Source organism: Helianthus annuus, chromosome 2, assembly GCF_002127325.2.
Source record: "Helianthus annuus cultivar XRQ/B chromosome 2, HanXRQr2.0-SUNRISE, whole genome shotgun sequence".
In the NCBI taxonomy this organism is placed as follows: domain Eukaryota; kingdom Viridiplantae; phylum Streptophyta; class Magnoliopsida; order Asterales; family Asteraceae; genus Helianthus; species Helianthus annuus.
The window spans coordinates 12,616,004-12,633,782 of NC_035434.2; the positions used below are offsets into that span (position 1 = coordinate 12,616,004).

Here is a 17,779-nt window from a genome sequence, read left to right on the forward strand (position 1 = left end):
ATAGGGTTCCCAACCAAAACGGGAGTAGCAATCATCTATGCCAAAAAGGAAGTGATGTCAACTGAAGAAGTGCGCCCAGCGAAAGCGGCGAAGGTTTCCACGACCGAGCCCGAAAAATGGGTTTTAAACCGCAAATACCCAGAGCAAACAGTGACAATTGGCCACGCCATTTCGTCAGACATCCGAACGCGTTTAAAGCAATTGTTGTTCCGAAATATGGATATATTTGCCTGGACCCCGGCAGACATGACCGGTGTCCCGCGCAACATAACCGAACATTGCTTAAACACTTACCCCTCTGTTGAACCAAAGGTCCAAAGAAGGCGCATCTTGGGAGCAGACAAAACGAAAGCAATGAATGAGCAAGTATGCGAGTTGCTCAAGGCTGAGATCTTGCGGGAGGTACGATATCAGAGTTGGGTTGCGAACCCGGTGATGGTTGAAAAGTCAAACGGCGGATGGCGAATGTGCGTAGATTATACCGATCTCAACAAGGCATGCCCAAAAGATTGCGATTCTTTGCCTGAGATCGACAAAAAGATAGACTCTCTCGCACCATATAGATGGAAGTGCTTTTTGGATTGCTACAAGGGTTATCATCAAGTTCAGATGAAACTCGAAGATGAAGACAAGACAGCCTTTAGAACTGATCTTGGAATCTTTTGCTACACAAAGATGCCTTTCGGCCTGAAAAATGCTGGCGCAACATACCAACGCTTGATGGACAAGACCTTCGCAGGGGACATCGGAAAGCATATTGAAGTTTACATCGATGATCTAGTGGTTAAAAGTCCCGAAGAGGACCAAATGTTGAAAGATATCGAAAAAACGTTAAATTCATTGCGCAGTGTAAATATGAAGCTGAATCCAGCCAAGTGCTCTTTTGGCATGGAAGAAGGGAAGTTTCTAGGCTTCATTGTCACAAACGGCGGTTTTAAAGTGAATCCAGAGAAAGTACAGGCCATAGAGCGAATGCCCTCACCGCGAACCATCAAAGAGATGCAACGACTGGCCGGCCGACTGGCCGCGCTTAATCGTTTTCTCTCCAATCACGCCGCGAAGTCGTACCCCTTTATTAGCACGTTGCGCAACTGCGTGAAGAAACAAGAATTCAAATGGACCCCCGAGGCGGAGGCGGCTTTCCAGCAAATGAAAGAGTGTCTGATTGAACTCCCTACCCTGACTGCACCGTTCGAAAAAGAACCACTCGTACTGTACTTATCTTCTTCAGATAAGGCAGTAGGGTCAGTATTATTGGTGGAGAGAAACGGAGTTCAAACTCAAATTTATTACGTCAGCAGGGTACTCACTGACCCAGAAACAAGATATTCCACGATGGAAAAGTTGGTTCTCGCGCTGCTACACGCCTCCCGAAGGCTGCGCAGATATTTTACAGGCCATGTGATAACTGTGCTTACCAACTTCCACATTGGCACAATACTGCAAAAGCCGGAGACATCAGGCCGGTTAGCAAAATGGGCCATTGAGCTGGGGGGCCATAATATCTTGTACAGGCCGCGCCCAGCCATTAAGGGCCAGGTCCTAGCCGACTTCATCACATAAGTGCCGGCCGATAAAATCAAAGAATGTGAGCTGGTGGAGACTCCTGAAAAAGACATGATGGGGCCTCAAATGAAGACGGCGCGGGAGCAGGATTGCGCCTAGTGAGCCCTGAGAATCACGAATTTACTTACGCCATCAAGTTGGACTTTAAAAACACCAACAACGAGGCGGAGTATGAAGCATTTCTGGCAGGCTTACGCCTCGCCATCAAAATGGGAGCCAAAAGTTTACGAGCACATGTTGACTCACTCCTGATAGCCAGCCAAGTCAATGGTATATACGATGCAAAGGGCGAAGTCATGGCCCTGTATCTAGAGCAGGCAAAGGAATTGCTTCAACAATTCAAGTCTCACAAAGTAATCCACATCAATCACTCTGAAAACAAACCAGCGGATGCCCTGAGCAAGCTTGCTTGACTTCCTTTCAACATCTTGCCAAAGATGTAAGGATAGAAGTACTCAAAAATCCATCGGTATTGCTGCGACAGGTGAACGTGATCGAGATGGGGCATCCATCCTGGATGACCCCTATAATCCAATATTTGCAAGAAGGGATACTCCCTGAAAACAAGGCAGAGGCGAGGAAAGTACAAAACAAGGCCCTGCACTATGAAATGAATGGCGGTATTCTGTACCGAAAGTCCTTCTTGGGGCCATTACTGCGCTGTGTGGACCCCCAAGATGCGAACTACTTGATCAGGGAGATCCACGAAGGGATCTGCGGCATTCACTCAGGACCACGCATGGTTGTCGCAAAGATCATGAGCGCCGGATATTACTGTAACACCTCGAAAAATTTCGTCCAATAATGTCTTGACACGTGCCATAAGGTTCCGTTATGTGAAAACATACTTTAGAGGGACTAAAAGTGACAAACAGTGAAAACTATGGAACGTAAGGGTCCAAAGTGTCAACAATGGATAAATAGGCTCTATGATAACCCTACATAATGTTTATAACCTTTAACGGATGGTTCATGGATCATACGACGCGGAAATTGCACAAAAGTGAAGTATTTCAAACTATAGGGGCCAAAAGTGTCAACATGTTTAATTTATACCTCTGAGTGGACTTTTGGCAGACCCGAAGCTTTGAGAAGCTAAAATATACTCACTAGAATATGTGGTAAAAATTTCATGAGGTTTCGTCAACGTATGAGAAAGTTATGGCCAAAACCGTACTTAAGGGACTAAAAGCGTCAACGTCGAATTTCAGGGCTTTTCGGTTGAGCGCAAAGTTATCCGAGGACATTTCCATGTTGGTAAAAGTCCTAAGGTTCTTAGAAACCAAGTTTGGGGGTTTACGGGTCGAGAAAAGTAGCCGAAACATCGCGTACAAGCTCAGGGACCATTTCTGCCAAAATTGAAACTTGTTTGGCTGAACAGGGGGTCAGGCGACCCGCCTGGACTGACCCAAGCGGGCCGCGTGGGTCTGCCAGCGACAGAATTCGTATTTGGGGCTGAATTGGGTCCGAATTTGAGTTGTAAACAGCTGGTTCTTGCCTCCTTTTGCTCCAATAAAATGCCATGCATGGCTATTACTACAGTAGGCTACTCCCAAGACTTAATTTCCAGCTTTAAATCAGATTTAGATCATTGTTCTTGGCACTTGAAGTTGTGAACAAGGAGCTCTCTACATTAAAGAACTCTCTCAAGCTTTCTGGAGTTAATCTGATCATCAAGGCCGAATCCTAGTGTTCACTAATCACCTATAGGACCTTTGTAAGCTTTCAATTCGTTCTCTAATCCGTTCTTGTTGTGATTATTGCTAAAAGTCAAACTGTTTGTTCATAAGCTTTGACTTTCTGATTAAACAAGTTTCAATCAGTCATTTCTCGAATTGAAACCTGATATATGTTGGTATTTATGTGGGAAACAAACCCTCAAAAGGGTATTATCTGATTCCCACTATATGCATGCTAATTGTCGAGTCAAACGTGTTTCTAAAAAGTCAACAGAAGTGATTTTTGCAAAAATAAGCTTAGATGGTAATGTAAAGGACATGCAATCTGATTGATCATCATAAATAACTTGTAATACATATAAGAATGTGTTTTATCATCATCAACTCGACAATCTATAGTATAAATACGAATCGGAATCGAAAGTCTTATAAAACGACTATTTCGTAGACTATCGATTCGGATTCGTACATGCATGTTTGAGATCTGTATTGGAGAGTATTTTTGACCATTTATATTTTGGTAAAACTTTCTGGAATTTTTGTTGATTGAGTCTATACTTAGCCGATTCATTTGCATGTTTCCGACTATGCTTAAAAGTTGACTATTTTGCCCTTTTTGATATAAAACATGATTTTTGGAAAAGTGAAAGAGTAGAAATCTTTATTTCTAATATATAAACTTGCACCGAAAATTTCGGATCAGTTGGCGGTCCAGATTGCGAGTTATGGCCATTAGCGTAAAACTATATTATAAAGTTACATAAACGGTCCTTTTCGTGTATAACCTATTTCTGGCCACGTTTTGATACAAAACTTTTTACCAACTGATGTATTATAATATTTTGGGATTTTAGATGATTTTTAATTAATTTTTGGCTGATCGTATCTTAGATCGCTTAGTTATTTCGGATTATGTCGGTTTTGACCGTTTTAGTCATAAAATGAGTTTTACACATTCTTTTGACCCGAAACCTTTTTCTACTGATTTTATAAGATGAATAAATTATTTTAAGTATTCTGGAAATATAAAAATCTCAGATTTAATTTGAAAACCCGAAAACGCCCTTAAACCGCATATTTAGCGTTTTAAGCGCATAGTAAGCGTTATACTTGTTTTAAACATGTAAGACTTATACCTACTGATGTAATTAGCATATTTTCATATAATAACAGTAAGTATAAGTATATGATCTCAGATTTCCAGTTTTGGCACTTTTAGCCCTTGTGAATTTACTAAAATACCCCTACGGTGCATAGTTTGATTTTAAATGTTAAGTTTGGTATATGGGTCATACCCTACTGTTATAATATGTTAAATGAAGTATATTTTCTGTATAAACCAGACCCGAAACTCAGATTTCTAAATTGACTCTTTTATACTCTTTTAAATGACCAAATTGCCCTTATAAGGCATAAATTGAGTTTAAAATTATTCCGGGCAATATAGAACATGACTTACTGATGTTATATCATATTTAAAGCATATTATCTCAGGGAACTTGCATTTGACTCTTTTGGCTACCCGTAACGCCCTTTTCGCGTTCGGTTCGGTTTACGTAACTAGTTTACGTAAATTGACCGAAACGGGTCAAACGTTATCATTTTTATCTCAAAATCCAGAATGTATTTAGTATACCCATATTATACAAGTATTCAAACTTGTCGGGTCTAAATCACATTCTATCCGGTCTTTCGCCTAATCGTGCGTAACCCGAATCATTCTTAAAACTAACCGGTCAAAGCTTAGGCTTAAATAAAAGACCCGTTAGGAATCTAATAGGTTAATTATAAACCTTTGTTCCAGATTAGGAGGCCCGGTAAAAGCTACCAACACTTATCATTTGTGACTTATACTTGCTCAGGTAAATACATTTTGACTTATTTTCCCTATACGGGCTTGGGGTACGGCATTTAAAATACCGCTTGATCGGGCGCACAAGTCCTGCTCCTTATGGGTGTACAGTCTTGAATAGCTTGTGCGACTTCGTTTAAACAGTCTTGTCTTACTTTAGGCTTTGGGGGGTTATTGACCGTGTCCCGGATATCCTTGGCATTATCTTACGAGATGGCCACGACCAGAGCACGGGGTGTAGGCGTACACTCGGCGTGTATAACTCTTTAATGTGGTGTGTCATTTAATTCTTAGCCCGGACAGCAGATCCCGGGCCACCAAAGATACGAGTGCATGTAAATCGTTCACAAGTTTATATTATATAATTATCCCAAGTTAATAAAAATATTTATGCCTTGTGCATTTAAATCAATTTTCAATCATTTTCAAAATGAGTCAGTCGATTTGTATTTACCAGTGTAAACTGACGTATTTTTCCCAAAAGGTTAAGTGCAGGTACTATACGAAAATAGGCTGGCTGTTTCCTAAGAGCGTCCACTATAGTCTCGCAAGCTCGGACGACAAATATCTGTTGAACTATTTTTATCTTATTTTATTTGATCCGCCTGTGGATCCGTTTCAACTACTGTGATATTTATTATTGCACTTTATTTAAAGTTGAAATGTATCTATTCTGCTTCCGCTGTGCATTATTATATTGTGTTGATTGTCTATGACGATGCCAACTACGTCACTGTACCCCACACCGGGCCCACCGGTGACACGTGGAAATCGGGGTGTGACAATTACTGGCCAGGGATGCACGTCGATGCCCTGAAGGAGATCCGCAAATGCAACTCCTGTCAGCGGCATTCTCCAAAAACCCTGCGCCCCAAGAACGACCTGATCCCTGTATCCACTGCATGGCCTTTCCAGCAGTGGGGGATCGACATGGTGGGACCCTTCCCAGAAGCTCCCGGCGCCGTCAAGTTTATAATAGTGGCCGTGGACTACTTCACAAAATGGGTGGAGGCCAAAGCCTTTGCGTCAACTACAGCTATGATGGTGCGCAAGTTCATTTGGGAACACATCATCTGCAGATTTGGCCTCCCGCTCAAGATTGTAACCGATAATGGCACCAACTTCGCGTCAGAAGACCTCCAGAATTGGATGAAAGAGATGAAAATCGAACACACTTTCACTTCCGTTGCGCACCCTCAAGGCAACGGACAGGTGGAAAGCGTGAACAAATGCATTGTCGAGGGGATAAAGGCCCGACTGGGCACAAGGCGAAGAGGCTGGGTAGATGAGCTCCCGAGCATCTTGTGGGCTCACCGAACCATGCCAAAGACTAGTACCGGCGAAACCCCTTTTAGCCTTGTCTACGGCTCAGAAGCGGTTATCCCGGCTGAAGTGGGCCTACCCTCCCCGCGCTTGACGGCAGTCAACACAATCAACAATGAAGCAGAGAGACGTCTTGACTTGGACCTGTTGGAAGAAAGGCGCGAAATCGCGCGAATCAGAGAAGCCAAGTACAAGACACAGCTGGAGAGGTACTACAACACAAAGGTCCGCATCTGTACCTTCACGCCAGGAGAATACGTCTTTCGAGACAATGAAGCGTCTAATGCGGAACGTCCAGGAAAACTAGCACCCAAATGGGAGGGCCCATACTTGGTCCACGAAGTGCTAGGCAAAGGGGCTTACAAGTTACGCACCTTAGATGGCCACATCTTACCCCGGACATGGAATGCGCAACAACTGCGCAAATGCTATATGTAATTCACTTCGGCCTTGAGCCCTTGAACACCAGTATCGGCCACACGCCCTTTTTGTACTTTCCTATGTTGGCTATATGCCCTTTGACAATTAATGTATGTTGGCCCACGCGCCCGTTTACAAAGCAATGAAAGCATACGACATGTTTTCTATTACTTCTTTCGTTACAAATGCATGTTAAACTTCTGATTAGCACGAAAACACTCCAGCAACTTAGAAATTCTCAAACAAGAACGCCTCCAAGGTCCTCCGCGAACAAAGCGCGAGACCGGGCAGTCCGACTCACTCAAGAGACTTCCATTTATTCGAGCTAATTTAACCTAAGTTTCTAACAACAGTGCAATAATTGTAACGGAAAGAATAGGCAAAATCCATTCATAAAAAACAAGCGCGTCAGCGCAACATTGTACATTCTAGGAAAGCAAAAAGTTACAAGGCATTAAGCCTATCGAAAGACTATTCATCATGATTGATCACCATCATCATCACCGTCATCATCGTTTCCACCATCGTCACCACCATTCCCACCATCATCACCAGCTGTTTCCTCTTCATCTGACAGTTTAACAGTCACCGGTGGATCGAGAATGGCCTTGAGACGCTGACACCAGTCATCCTTCTTTAAAGCCTCTACTACCAAGTCTATCACAGGCAAGGAAAAGTTATCATAAGCACTCTCAGCACGCGTCAACTCGACGTTAGCCTAGTCAGTAACCGAGCAATGGCTCACATCAAACTCTTGTCCAAACACCTCCTCAACGTGTTGAGCACATTCCAGATACCCTCCTCGATAACCTACCGCGCGCGCAGCGTCTGTCAGTGCAGCAACAGCGCGATCTAGCTCCCCAGTGTTGAGGATAGAGTTGGCAACCTAGAACGAAAACAAGATATAAAAGACAACTCCTCGCGAAATTAAGCTTACAAAAGACAAACTTACCAGCACTACTCCGCGACCGCGCATCCATTCGGCCTCAGAGACAAGCGTATCAATGATTCCTTGGGCCTCTGAGTAGTTGGTCTGCGCTACATTAAGAGCGGCGGCACTGACAGCACGCGCCTCTTCAGCAGTGGCAGCCTTAACTTTTTCTGCTTCAAGGTCGATTTCTAAGGACTCGCACCTATCAATCTGGTCATTCAGGCGTCTTTTAAGATCAGCAATCTCGACGTCCTTGGCCTGCAGATCCTTATCTTTGCCAGACAATTGCACCTTCACGTCAGCCAACTCAACCTGAAAAGCAAAAAAAAAAAAAAAAGACTTAGGCTATTTTGCAAACAGCATAAAAAGGAAATAAGTTTCACAAACCTCAATCTGCTGCTTGGCAACCTGTGCAGCCTGCGCATCCTCAACCCTAGCAGTAAGCTCCGCAATTTTAGCTTCAAGCTCAACAATCTTGTTCCGAGCCGCGAAGGCGCGCTCATTATCCTTCTCGCATATACGCTTGAACTCGGCGTTCTCCTTGGCCAGTTGTTGTTCAGCAGCTTGAAGTTTATTCTTAAGGCCCCCGCGCCCCCATTCCTCTGCCTTCTTATCCGCATCAAACTTGGCCTTCTCCTCATCAAAGGCAGCTTTGGACTTCTCAAAGTCGGTGATACGTTTCAGCATCCGCTCGCGGTAACCCTCCCAATCCGCCCGCTCCCTAACCATCGTTCGCCACTCACGAACTATCTGATGATTAGCGGCGCGAGCATTGGCCTCCCCGATCACATAAGTTCGGTACAACATTTCATGGGTCTTCGCCCTCTGCCGGTTAACCTCGCCGGGAGTAAAAGAGTTTAAAAACCAATCGCGGCAGGGCCCGAATTCCTGAAAAGTGTCCCTTTGCTTCAAACCCCAGGGAGCTTGGTGAGGAACATTACCACGTTCTTCCTCGGTGTAACTCTTATAATAAATATCACCAACGGTGTCCTTCGCCCCAATGATATTCGGGTTGTAGCCCCCAGCCCCACCAGAGCTCGCGCCACTGGAAACATACCGACCCGACCCCTTGGAAGTGACTATCTTTGAACGATCATGGGCCTCAGCATGCGCGGGGTGGGTAGGTTTGCTGACTTCAGGCTCTTGCCTCCTCTCAGGACCCTTAAGGATTTCAAACTCCGGAACATCGACAGGCTTTTCCACAGCCTTCTTCTGTTCCCTCTCCTTCTCCAACTCCGAGGCCCTCTTCTTCCTCGCCTCTTCGGCTCTCTTCTCCTCCTCAGCCTTCTTCTTCTTATCTTCCTCAGCTTTCCTTTTTTTCTCTTCCTCCACCTTCTTCTGGCGCTCCTCAGCCTTTCTCTGCGCCTCAACAGCCTTCGCCACATCTTTCTCAGCAACATTCTTCTCTTTAGCAGACTCACCACCAATAGTCTGAGAAGATTTGATGGTGATCTTCGGCCTCTTTGGCTCTGGCTCAGTAAACTTAACCCCCTTCTCCGGGGTTTTCTTCTTGATCTCTGCAGAGAACAAGTAATTTAGCAAGGAAAATAACTAAGGGAGAGAAATCAAAAGCTCACCAGTTAGCGGCGCAGCAACCACACCAGATGTGGTCTCGCTCCTAACCCTTTTTCTGCTGACCAAATGTGCAGCAACATCCTCTTCTTCTTCAGTTTCCTCTTCTTCGTGCGCAGCAATGGAAGGAGTCGCGCCAGCATCAGGGTTACGAGAACTCGCGCTCCCAGAGCTCCTTGATCCACCTGCTCCAGTCTTTGTCTCAGCTGTGCGCGATAAGCCTTTAAGTGAATCACTAATGATCACATAATCGTTTAAGTCACTTTGTCGAAGGCGAAGAGTACCTTTACCAGCAGCAGCGGTTGCGCGACTACTACCAGCTCCCTTGCTGGTCACCTCGGGATCCACGTTAATTACCTTCTTCTTCTTCTTCAAGGGTTTCTTCTTCTTCTTCTCTTCTGGGTCAACCCCCAGGTCGCGCAACACACCTGCAAAGACGTTAGACCACGGACTTAGCTCGCCGTTTGAAGACCCTACAGACTCCTTGCTGGAAAGATAGACAACCTCTTTCCCAGCAGAAATCACAGAGCGCAAAGGACGAGGTTTAGGGAATTGCGCACCTTCAGTCGTAGTAGGCGGCGAGGCAAAGGCATCAGCAACCGGATACATAAAATTGCCCCTAATTTGCTCATGCCAGCTCTCCTCATCCTCGCGCAGTGGGCGCATGTAACACCTCGAATTTTTGTGTCCAATAATGTGTTAACACGTGTCATTAGTTTACACGTGGCATGGATATAAAATAAAGGACTAATGTTGACAAACCTTGAAAGTATATAAATTCGAGGGTTATAAATGTCAAACAAGGGTAAATATACTGTATAGTAACCCTAAGTGATGCTTGTACCTTCAAACGAATAAATCATGGATCGTACGGAAGCGAAACGCGGAAGAAAGTGAGAGATTATAAGCTACAGGGGTTAACTGTGTCAACATGTTTAATTATACCTCTGAGTGACCCTTTAACGCTCCCGAGGCTTTGTAACAGTATTATACGCTCACTAGAATATACTGTATAAATTCCGCGAAGTTCCGTTTTAAAACGAGAAAGTTGTGGTCGAATTCGTATAAGAAGGGTTAAAAGCGTCAACAATGAAAGTTAAGGCTTTCAGAATAATTAATAAACTAACCGGGGACTTAACAATGCGGATAAATAACACGAGGTCCTTAGTTGTAATTAACCGAGGGCCAAACTGCAAAGTTACCCCTTCAAACCCGAAAGGTCAGGTTAATAATTACGAAAGATTTCGTTATTAATTACCAGGATTTCGTCATGATTACAAAAGATTTAAAAGTTCTGAAAATCTAACCTCTCGCGGGCCGCGTAAGGTTTTAGAGTTAGTTGAGGCAGGCCGCGAGCCACCTCTTAGTCGCGTCTGATTTTTAAACATCAGGCGGCCCGCGTTAAAGTATGCCTAATCTCCCATGCGGGCCGCGTGGGACACCCAGATGCAGAAACTTTGGATTTTCATGCCTTTTGAGATAGTGAACGACCAAACATCCAATAAATGAGGCATGGGCACCCCCTACTCGACCCATAGCACCATGGGACACCTGCCCATCATCCATGATCAGTTGTAGACCAATGTGTAATGATCTAGAGGCATGTTGAGCACTATAAATAGGCATGATATGTGCATAAGTGACTCACACCTCAAAACTCAACTACTGATCATTCTAGGAGCTCTCAAGTTTTCTTCTCTGTTCTTAAGTCTTGCCTTAAGCTTCTGTAAGTATACCATACCTTCCATAGTTCTATTTTTGCTTAGTTTAGCTTATAAACCCAACCGTCGTAACTAACGGTTGTCATGGCAATAATTCACGAATGGTCAAGTGAATTGACGAATCAAAAGTAGTTATGAGTTGGTATCTATGTGGGTAATAAACCTCTAAAAGGGTTCCCTCTGATCACCACTCTAACTAGCTCAAATGTCGAGTCAAACGAATGCTTAAAAAGTCAACAGAAAGCTATTTTTGCGATTCTTGCATAATCTGTAATATAAATGATATGCAACCTGTTTAGACACTCATAAAACATGATATTAAGCATATAAACTTGTTTACGCTCGTTTGAATCGACCATTTGCTATATTGACCAGGTTCGGAGCCGAATGTCGCAAAAGTTTGACTTTTGCTTTGACTTCAGTTCTGACCCGTTTTAGTGAAGTATAGATATGCCTTAGGACTCTCTTAGGACCAGGTTACATGATGGTATAACCCTCTGTGACCGGTTCATTGGTTGTCCGAGTCTTTTACGTATTTCCGTTAATCGCCTAAAAGTTGACCGTAACGCCCTTTTTAAAAATAAAACGAGTATTTCGGACACGTGAATGGACCATAACCTTGCTTACTAAATTATAAGCATGTCCTTAAAGTTTCACGTCAATCCGAGGTCTAGAATGAGAGTTATGCTAAAAAGCGCAATTAAAGTAAACTTTTGTAATAAACGGCGCAATTAGCATAACGCCCATCTAAACCAAGATTTCATCACCAAAACTTTTACCCACTGTTGTAAAATAATATTTTTGGAATTTTAGAGATTTTTAATAATTTTTACCTTGCTTATAACCTGCGGTTATGGCTACGGTTCGGTAAATACCGAATATGCCCTTTTCGGCCAAAACTTGAGTTCTACAAGGTCTTTTGACCCGATTCCAGTTGCTACTGATTTTAAATAATAAATAAAGTATTTTAGACTCTATAAACTATTCGGGAAATTCAGATTTCCTGTAGAACTCGAAAAGCTCTTTAAAAGTCTTTAAAATGACCGAAAAACCCCTACGGGGCGATATATTAACTAAAACTCGTTACGGGCATCACGGAAGGTATCCTACTGATACCACAACCTCTTTAAGGCATATTGACTTAGGAAATAAGCGTAGGACTCTCATTGTTAACCGTTTCGCTTAATGCGCGCACGGTTCGGCTTATGAAACTAGTTTTCGTAAATTAGCCGATATGGGTCAAATTATATCATTGTGACCCCAAAATCCAGAGTGTGAACCTTAAACCCATATAAAACAAGTCTCTGAACTTGTTGGGTCAGAATCACACTCCATTCTCGGTTTCCGCCTTTTCGCGCGGTTAAACCATATCTATCTTTTGAAACCGACCGGTCTAGGCTACGACTAATATAAAGACCCGTTAGGATTCTAATAGGTTAATTAAAACCTTCGTTCCAGAATAGGAGCCCCAGTAAAAGCTATCTGTGACGTAATCCATTAAGGAATATACTTGCAAAGGTAAATACTTTTAACTTATTTTCCCTTATACGGGCTTGGGATACGGTATATTAATACCGCTTGATTGAGCATCATATCTTCCATCGCTTAGGTGGTTAATTGAATAATGTGATCGGCTCATTTAAACAGTCTTGTTACTTAAAAGCCTTTGGGGGGTTAATGACCGTTGTCCCGGATATCCTTGGCATCATTTTACGAAATGGCCACGACCTCGACATCCCGGTGTAGGCGTACACCCGGTATATTATGTCGACAATATTATTATTAAAAGACGTAGCCGTTGGTTTTTACACCACGGTTTTACGCAATGTGGTGTGTCTATTAATCTTTAACCCGGACAGGATCCGGGCTACTAAACGCATAAAAGGACATGTAATTCGTTCACAAGATTTTAATAATTTTCCCAAGTTATAAAAGAGTTTGTGCCTCGTGCATTCAAATCAATTTTAATAAACATTTTCAAATGTGTCAGTTGAACGTATTTACCAGTGTAAATTGACGTATTTTCCCCAAAAGATTAAGTGCAGGTACTACACGAAATTTGGCTGGTAATAGCTTCCTAGCATCACGAATAGTCTCGCAAACTTGATGCTGTATCTGACTGAACAATACTTTATTTTATTTATGATCCCCTGTGGATACAATTTGACTTCTGTAATACACTTGATATTACATTCAAAAGGTTGAATTATGTTTATCTTTATGCTTCCGCTGTGCATTCATATAATTGTGTGGTTTGACTATATTGTTGCCAACTACGTCACGGTAATCCCCCACCGGGCCCACCGGTGATACACGTGGAAATCAGGGTGTGACAGGTTGGTATCAGAGCCAACATTGAGTGAATTAAACACTATCCTAATGTGTTTAATCTTAGTGACACAATTGCACATACTTGAGTCTAGACAAGAACATAGGACAAATTCGAATTGTTATTCCAATTTTGTCTTTTTCTTTTATTATTGGTATTAAAAGTTTTATAAAGCAGGAAATATGCCGCCAGTGATTTTCCGAGGAAGAGGAAGGGGAAGAAGAGGCAGAGGAGAGATCGTTACCCATCACGATCACGAAGCCGGGCCTTCAAATACGCGAGCTCCTTCAACCACAAGGAGCGAAGAACCGCAAAGGCGAAGATGTGACAACTCGAGTTTCTGACTTTCACTTTCGCATTAAATGCGCGTTGACTTTGACTGTTTAGTTGTTTGAATTGTGGACTTGAAATTGTACGCGTTGTGTTTTAATGAAACGTATTGTCATTTTGCCTATATGTGATTACTTGATGTGGTAGAAAATAATATTAGAATTATTATTAAAACACTTAGTCTAGATCCCGAAACATGACATACAGTTCGAAGGATCTCGAAACATATCCTTCGATTCGAAGGATCAACTTTCGGTTCGAAGGATCTCGAAACATATCCTTCGACCAAGGACTCTATCCTTCGACATCTTTCGGCCCAGTCTTCCTGATGGGCTTGGCCCATTCCTGTGATACGTTTATATACGTGAATGCATGTAAGTCGACAATTAGTTTCAAAAACCCTAGTTCTATTGTGTGTGTGTGACGGCATAGCAGACCCATTCCCTGTTCGAAGGATTTCATTCCGTAATCCAGATTTCCGGTTAGTGTTTCACTATCATCGTTTGATGACATGATGTTGTGTGTGATATGATAATCTAAGATTTTTGATAGCATGATTTAGTATGTAATAATCGATGGTGTTTAGTATTGATCATGTGTTAATGTTCTAGCCATTCGGGTATGTGATTGTGGTTATTGTTCGGCTTTCATGCCTTGTTTGCGTATTAGAATTGCATGATTATCAGGATGATTATGAATCAGAAATTTAGATGGTATGTTTGATCAAGGATGTTTCGGTTGTGATGTATCTGACTTGTATAAATACCGGGTTGTTATGTTTGATTGTTAGACTTGATTTGGAGTTAGGGTTCTTGAGAAAAACACTTAAAGTATACATGGTTGATTGATTATAGTATTATCATATTTCTTAGAATAATGTTGATTGATTGATAATCAGTTTGGAAAACTTGGAAACTTTGAGAAAACGTAACTGATATTCCGTAACTGATATTCATCGAAAGATGGTAGTTATTCGAACATAGTTGTGACCGAAAGATACTTGTCCTTCGAACCATAGTAGCGTTGACCGAAGGATAGCATTGACCGAAAGATAGTGTGTTGACCGAAACATAATCTGTGTGTCGAAGGATAACTATGTCGAAACATAGCTGATGTGTCGAAAGATAACCATGAATCGTAAGATGATAACTGTGTATCGAAAGACGTGTCGAAACATAATTGTGATAATTGTTAGACCGAAGGATGAGCAATATATCGAAGGATGGGTAATGTGAATCGAATGATAGTTGATGGTTAAATGTGAAATAATACGTGTTGTGCCGATATGCAAACTGACTGTTATGTGAATATTAAATTGCATGCGTATCATTGTGAACATGAACTGATTTGTTATACGTGCATACAATAGGACGTGATTAATTACTTGTGAGAGCATAACCTAGCATACCGAGCAAACCAAGGTGAGTTCACACTCTTACCAAGGCATGGGATTCCCGGGGTGTTGGGAATGGGATTGAAAGGATAAGGTTGAATAGATACACTACTAATACTATGACTAGACTACCATATTACTATCCTCGGATGTGAAGGATACTTATACTGATCACTATCCTCGGATGTGAAGGATACTTATACTGATCGCTATCCTCGGATGTGAAGGATACCTATACTGATCACTATCCTCGGTTGTGAAGGATACATACACTGATCACTATCCTCGGATGTGCAGGATACTTTACTTATATTGATCACTATCCTCGGTTGTGAAGGATACCTATAGTTACGAGTAGTCTAGTGGTTATACAACGTGGAACACCACCACCAATAGAACATACAATCGGCCCAGTAGAGCCACCTGTTACAAACAAACTTACTATTACGCATTTACTTTCTGTGAACTCGCTCAACTAGTTTGTTGATCATTCTGTTACATGCCTTGCAGATCGTTAGGTACTTGGAGCTTGCACTGGAGAAGCGGGTCGTTGTGGACAAGGATCGTGGCTTTTCTGTTGAACTATTTTGACACTTAAAATTGTTAACTACTACTGGATTATTTACTATGCTTCCGCTACATTTTGAAACTATGGTTTTGTTTGAACACCTTTCGTGTTGAATGGATGGTTTACTTTTATTTTACTTGATATTAATTGCATGTTCAATATGATTGGTGGCTTGATCCTGGTCAGTCACGCTCCCAAGCGGTGATACTCCGCGTGTGGATTTTGGGGGTGTGACAGATTGGTATCAGAGCCATTGGTTATAGAGAACTTGGTTTTAATATGGAAAAACGTTTTTTTTATTAAAACCAGACTATAACCAGAACAGTGCTCTCAACGATCCACAACGACGCTTCGCTCCACGTGCAAGACTCAACTTCCTAGGTAATAAGGTTTATGTTTATTGCCTACATGCTAGAATTTGCATAGAACTTTGCTCGTAGTATGCTTACATTACCTTGCTCACAACTTGTCATTGCATGAGAATACTTATGTGCTTACACTCTTCTGTCATCGCACTATTCGCGAACCTTTCTCACTTATGTTGCCTTTGATGTGAAGATCAATGGCCGCACGAATTACCATGACTCAAGCCCAGCTAGAGGCTCTCGTTGCTGCGGCAGTTGCAGCCGCCCAAGCAGGTAGTATACCCTGCAGTATAAACACTAGGATCTTTAGATCCTACATTAATTCTCGTACTTAACTTTGCCCTATTCGTATACAATAGGTCAACCCGCTCAGCAACAACCTGGGTGCACCTTCAAGAATTTCATGGAATGTCGTCCTAGTTCGTTCAGTGGCACGGAGGGAGCAGTTGGACTCCTCCACTGGTTTGAAAAGCTCGAGTCGGTCTTCGAAATGTGTGAATGCCCTGAGGCTCGCAGGGTGAAGTTCGCCACTGGCACACTTGAAGGGATTGCGCTCACTTGGTGGAACGCACAAGTGCAGATCTTAGGGTTGGCAGCTGCTAACGCCACACCCTGGAATGACTTCAAAGAACTGATCAAGAGGGAATACTGCACTAGAGAAGACATTCACAAGTTGGAGGACGAGTTGTATAACTTGAAAATGGTTGGTTCGGAAATCGAAGCTTACACCAAGAGATCAAATGAGTTGGCTGTGTTATGTCCAACTATGGTGGACCCTCCATACAAGCGTATTGAATTGTATCTCAAAGGTTTGGCACCAGAAATACAGAGCCACGTTACCTCGGCTAACCTCAACAACATCCAGGAAATCCAGCGTCTCGCTCATCGCATCACCGATCAGGCAGTGGATCAGAATAAACTGCCTAAGCGTATCAGTGCTACTGCTACCGCTACTGCTTCTACTACACTTGCTACTCCCAGTGAAAGTAAGAGAAAATGGGATGGGGATTCTAGCAAGGGATCAGCTTCAGTGCAGTCGCAAGCTCAACAGCGAAGGACAGGCAGTTACCAGAGTCCCAGTCAGCACTCCTCAGGCAGCCACAGACAGGGAGGGTATCGAGGAAATCTCCCAAAGTGTAACACCTGTAACAAACATCACAGTGGCCAGTGTAATAAGGTTCGTTGTCAAAGATGCCTCAAGATGGGTCATGAGGCCAAAGATTGTAGAAGCGCTCGACCTGCAAACCAGAATCAGCAGCAACCTCAAGCACAGCAGAATCAGCAGCAGGGTAACAAAGGGTGTTTTCATTGCGGTGCAGAGGGTCACTTCAAAAGGCATTGCCCTCAGCTGAACAGAAACAAGAACAACAACAACCGTAACAACAATCAGGGTAATGGTAACAACAATAACGGGGGAAACAACAACAACAACGGCAATGAAGCTCGTGGTCGTGCTTTTGTGTTGGGTCGAGGAGACGCAGTGAATGATCCCAATGTGGTTATGGGTAAGTTTCTTCTCGACGATATTTATGTTACTGTCTTATTTGATTCGGGTGCTGATACAAGCTATATGTCATTGAAAATGAGTAAATTATTAAAACGTACACCAACACCCCTAGACACCAAACACGTCGTAGAACTAGCCAATGGTAAAAGTGTAGAAGCCGCTCATGTAGTCAAGGGTTGTAGTATTGTTCTAGCGGGTCAGACTTTCTCGATTGATCTCATAT

The 17,779-nt window shown here is 42.8% G+C and overlaps 1 protein-coding gene across 1 annotated transcript; it reads right to left on the reverse strand.

Moving 5' to 3' along the window:
* Window positions 1-7,318: 7,318 nt before the first annotated feature.
* On the reverse strand, window positions 7,319-10,009 carry LOC110885977 (caldesmon-like). Its single transcript, XM_022133724.1, has 6 exons — window positions 9,772-10,009; window positions 9,349-9,564; window positions 8,159-9,288; window positions 7,793-8,083; window positions 7,655-7,726; window positions 7,319-7,558 (listed from the first exon to the last, which is right to left on the reverse strand). Exons 1-6 carry the CDS (start codon window positions 10,007-10,009, stop codon window positions 7,319-7,321), a joined length of 2,187 nt encoding a protein of 728 aa, XP_021989416.1.
* Between the last annotated feature and the right edge of the window lie 7,770 nt (window positions 10,010-17,779).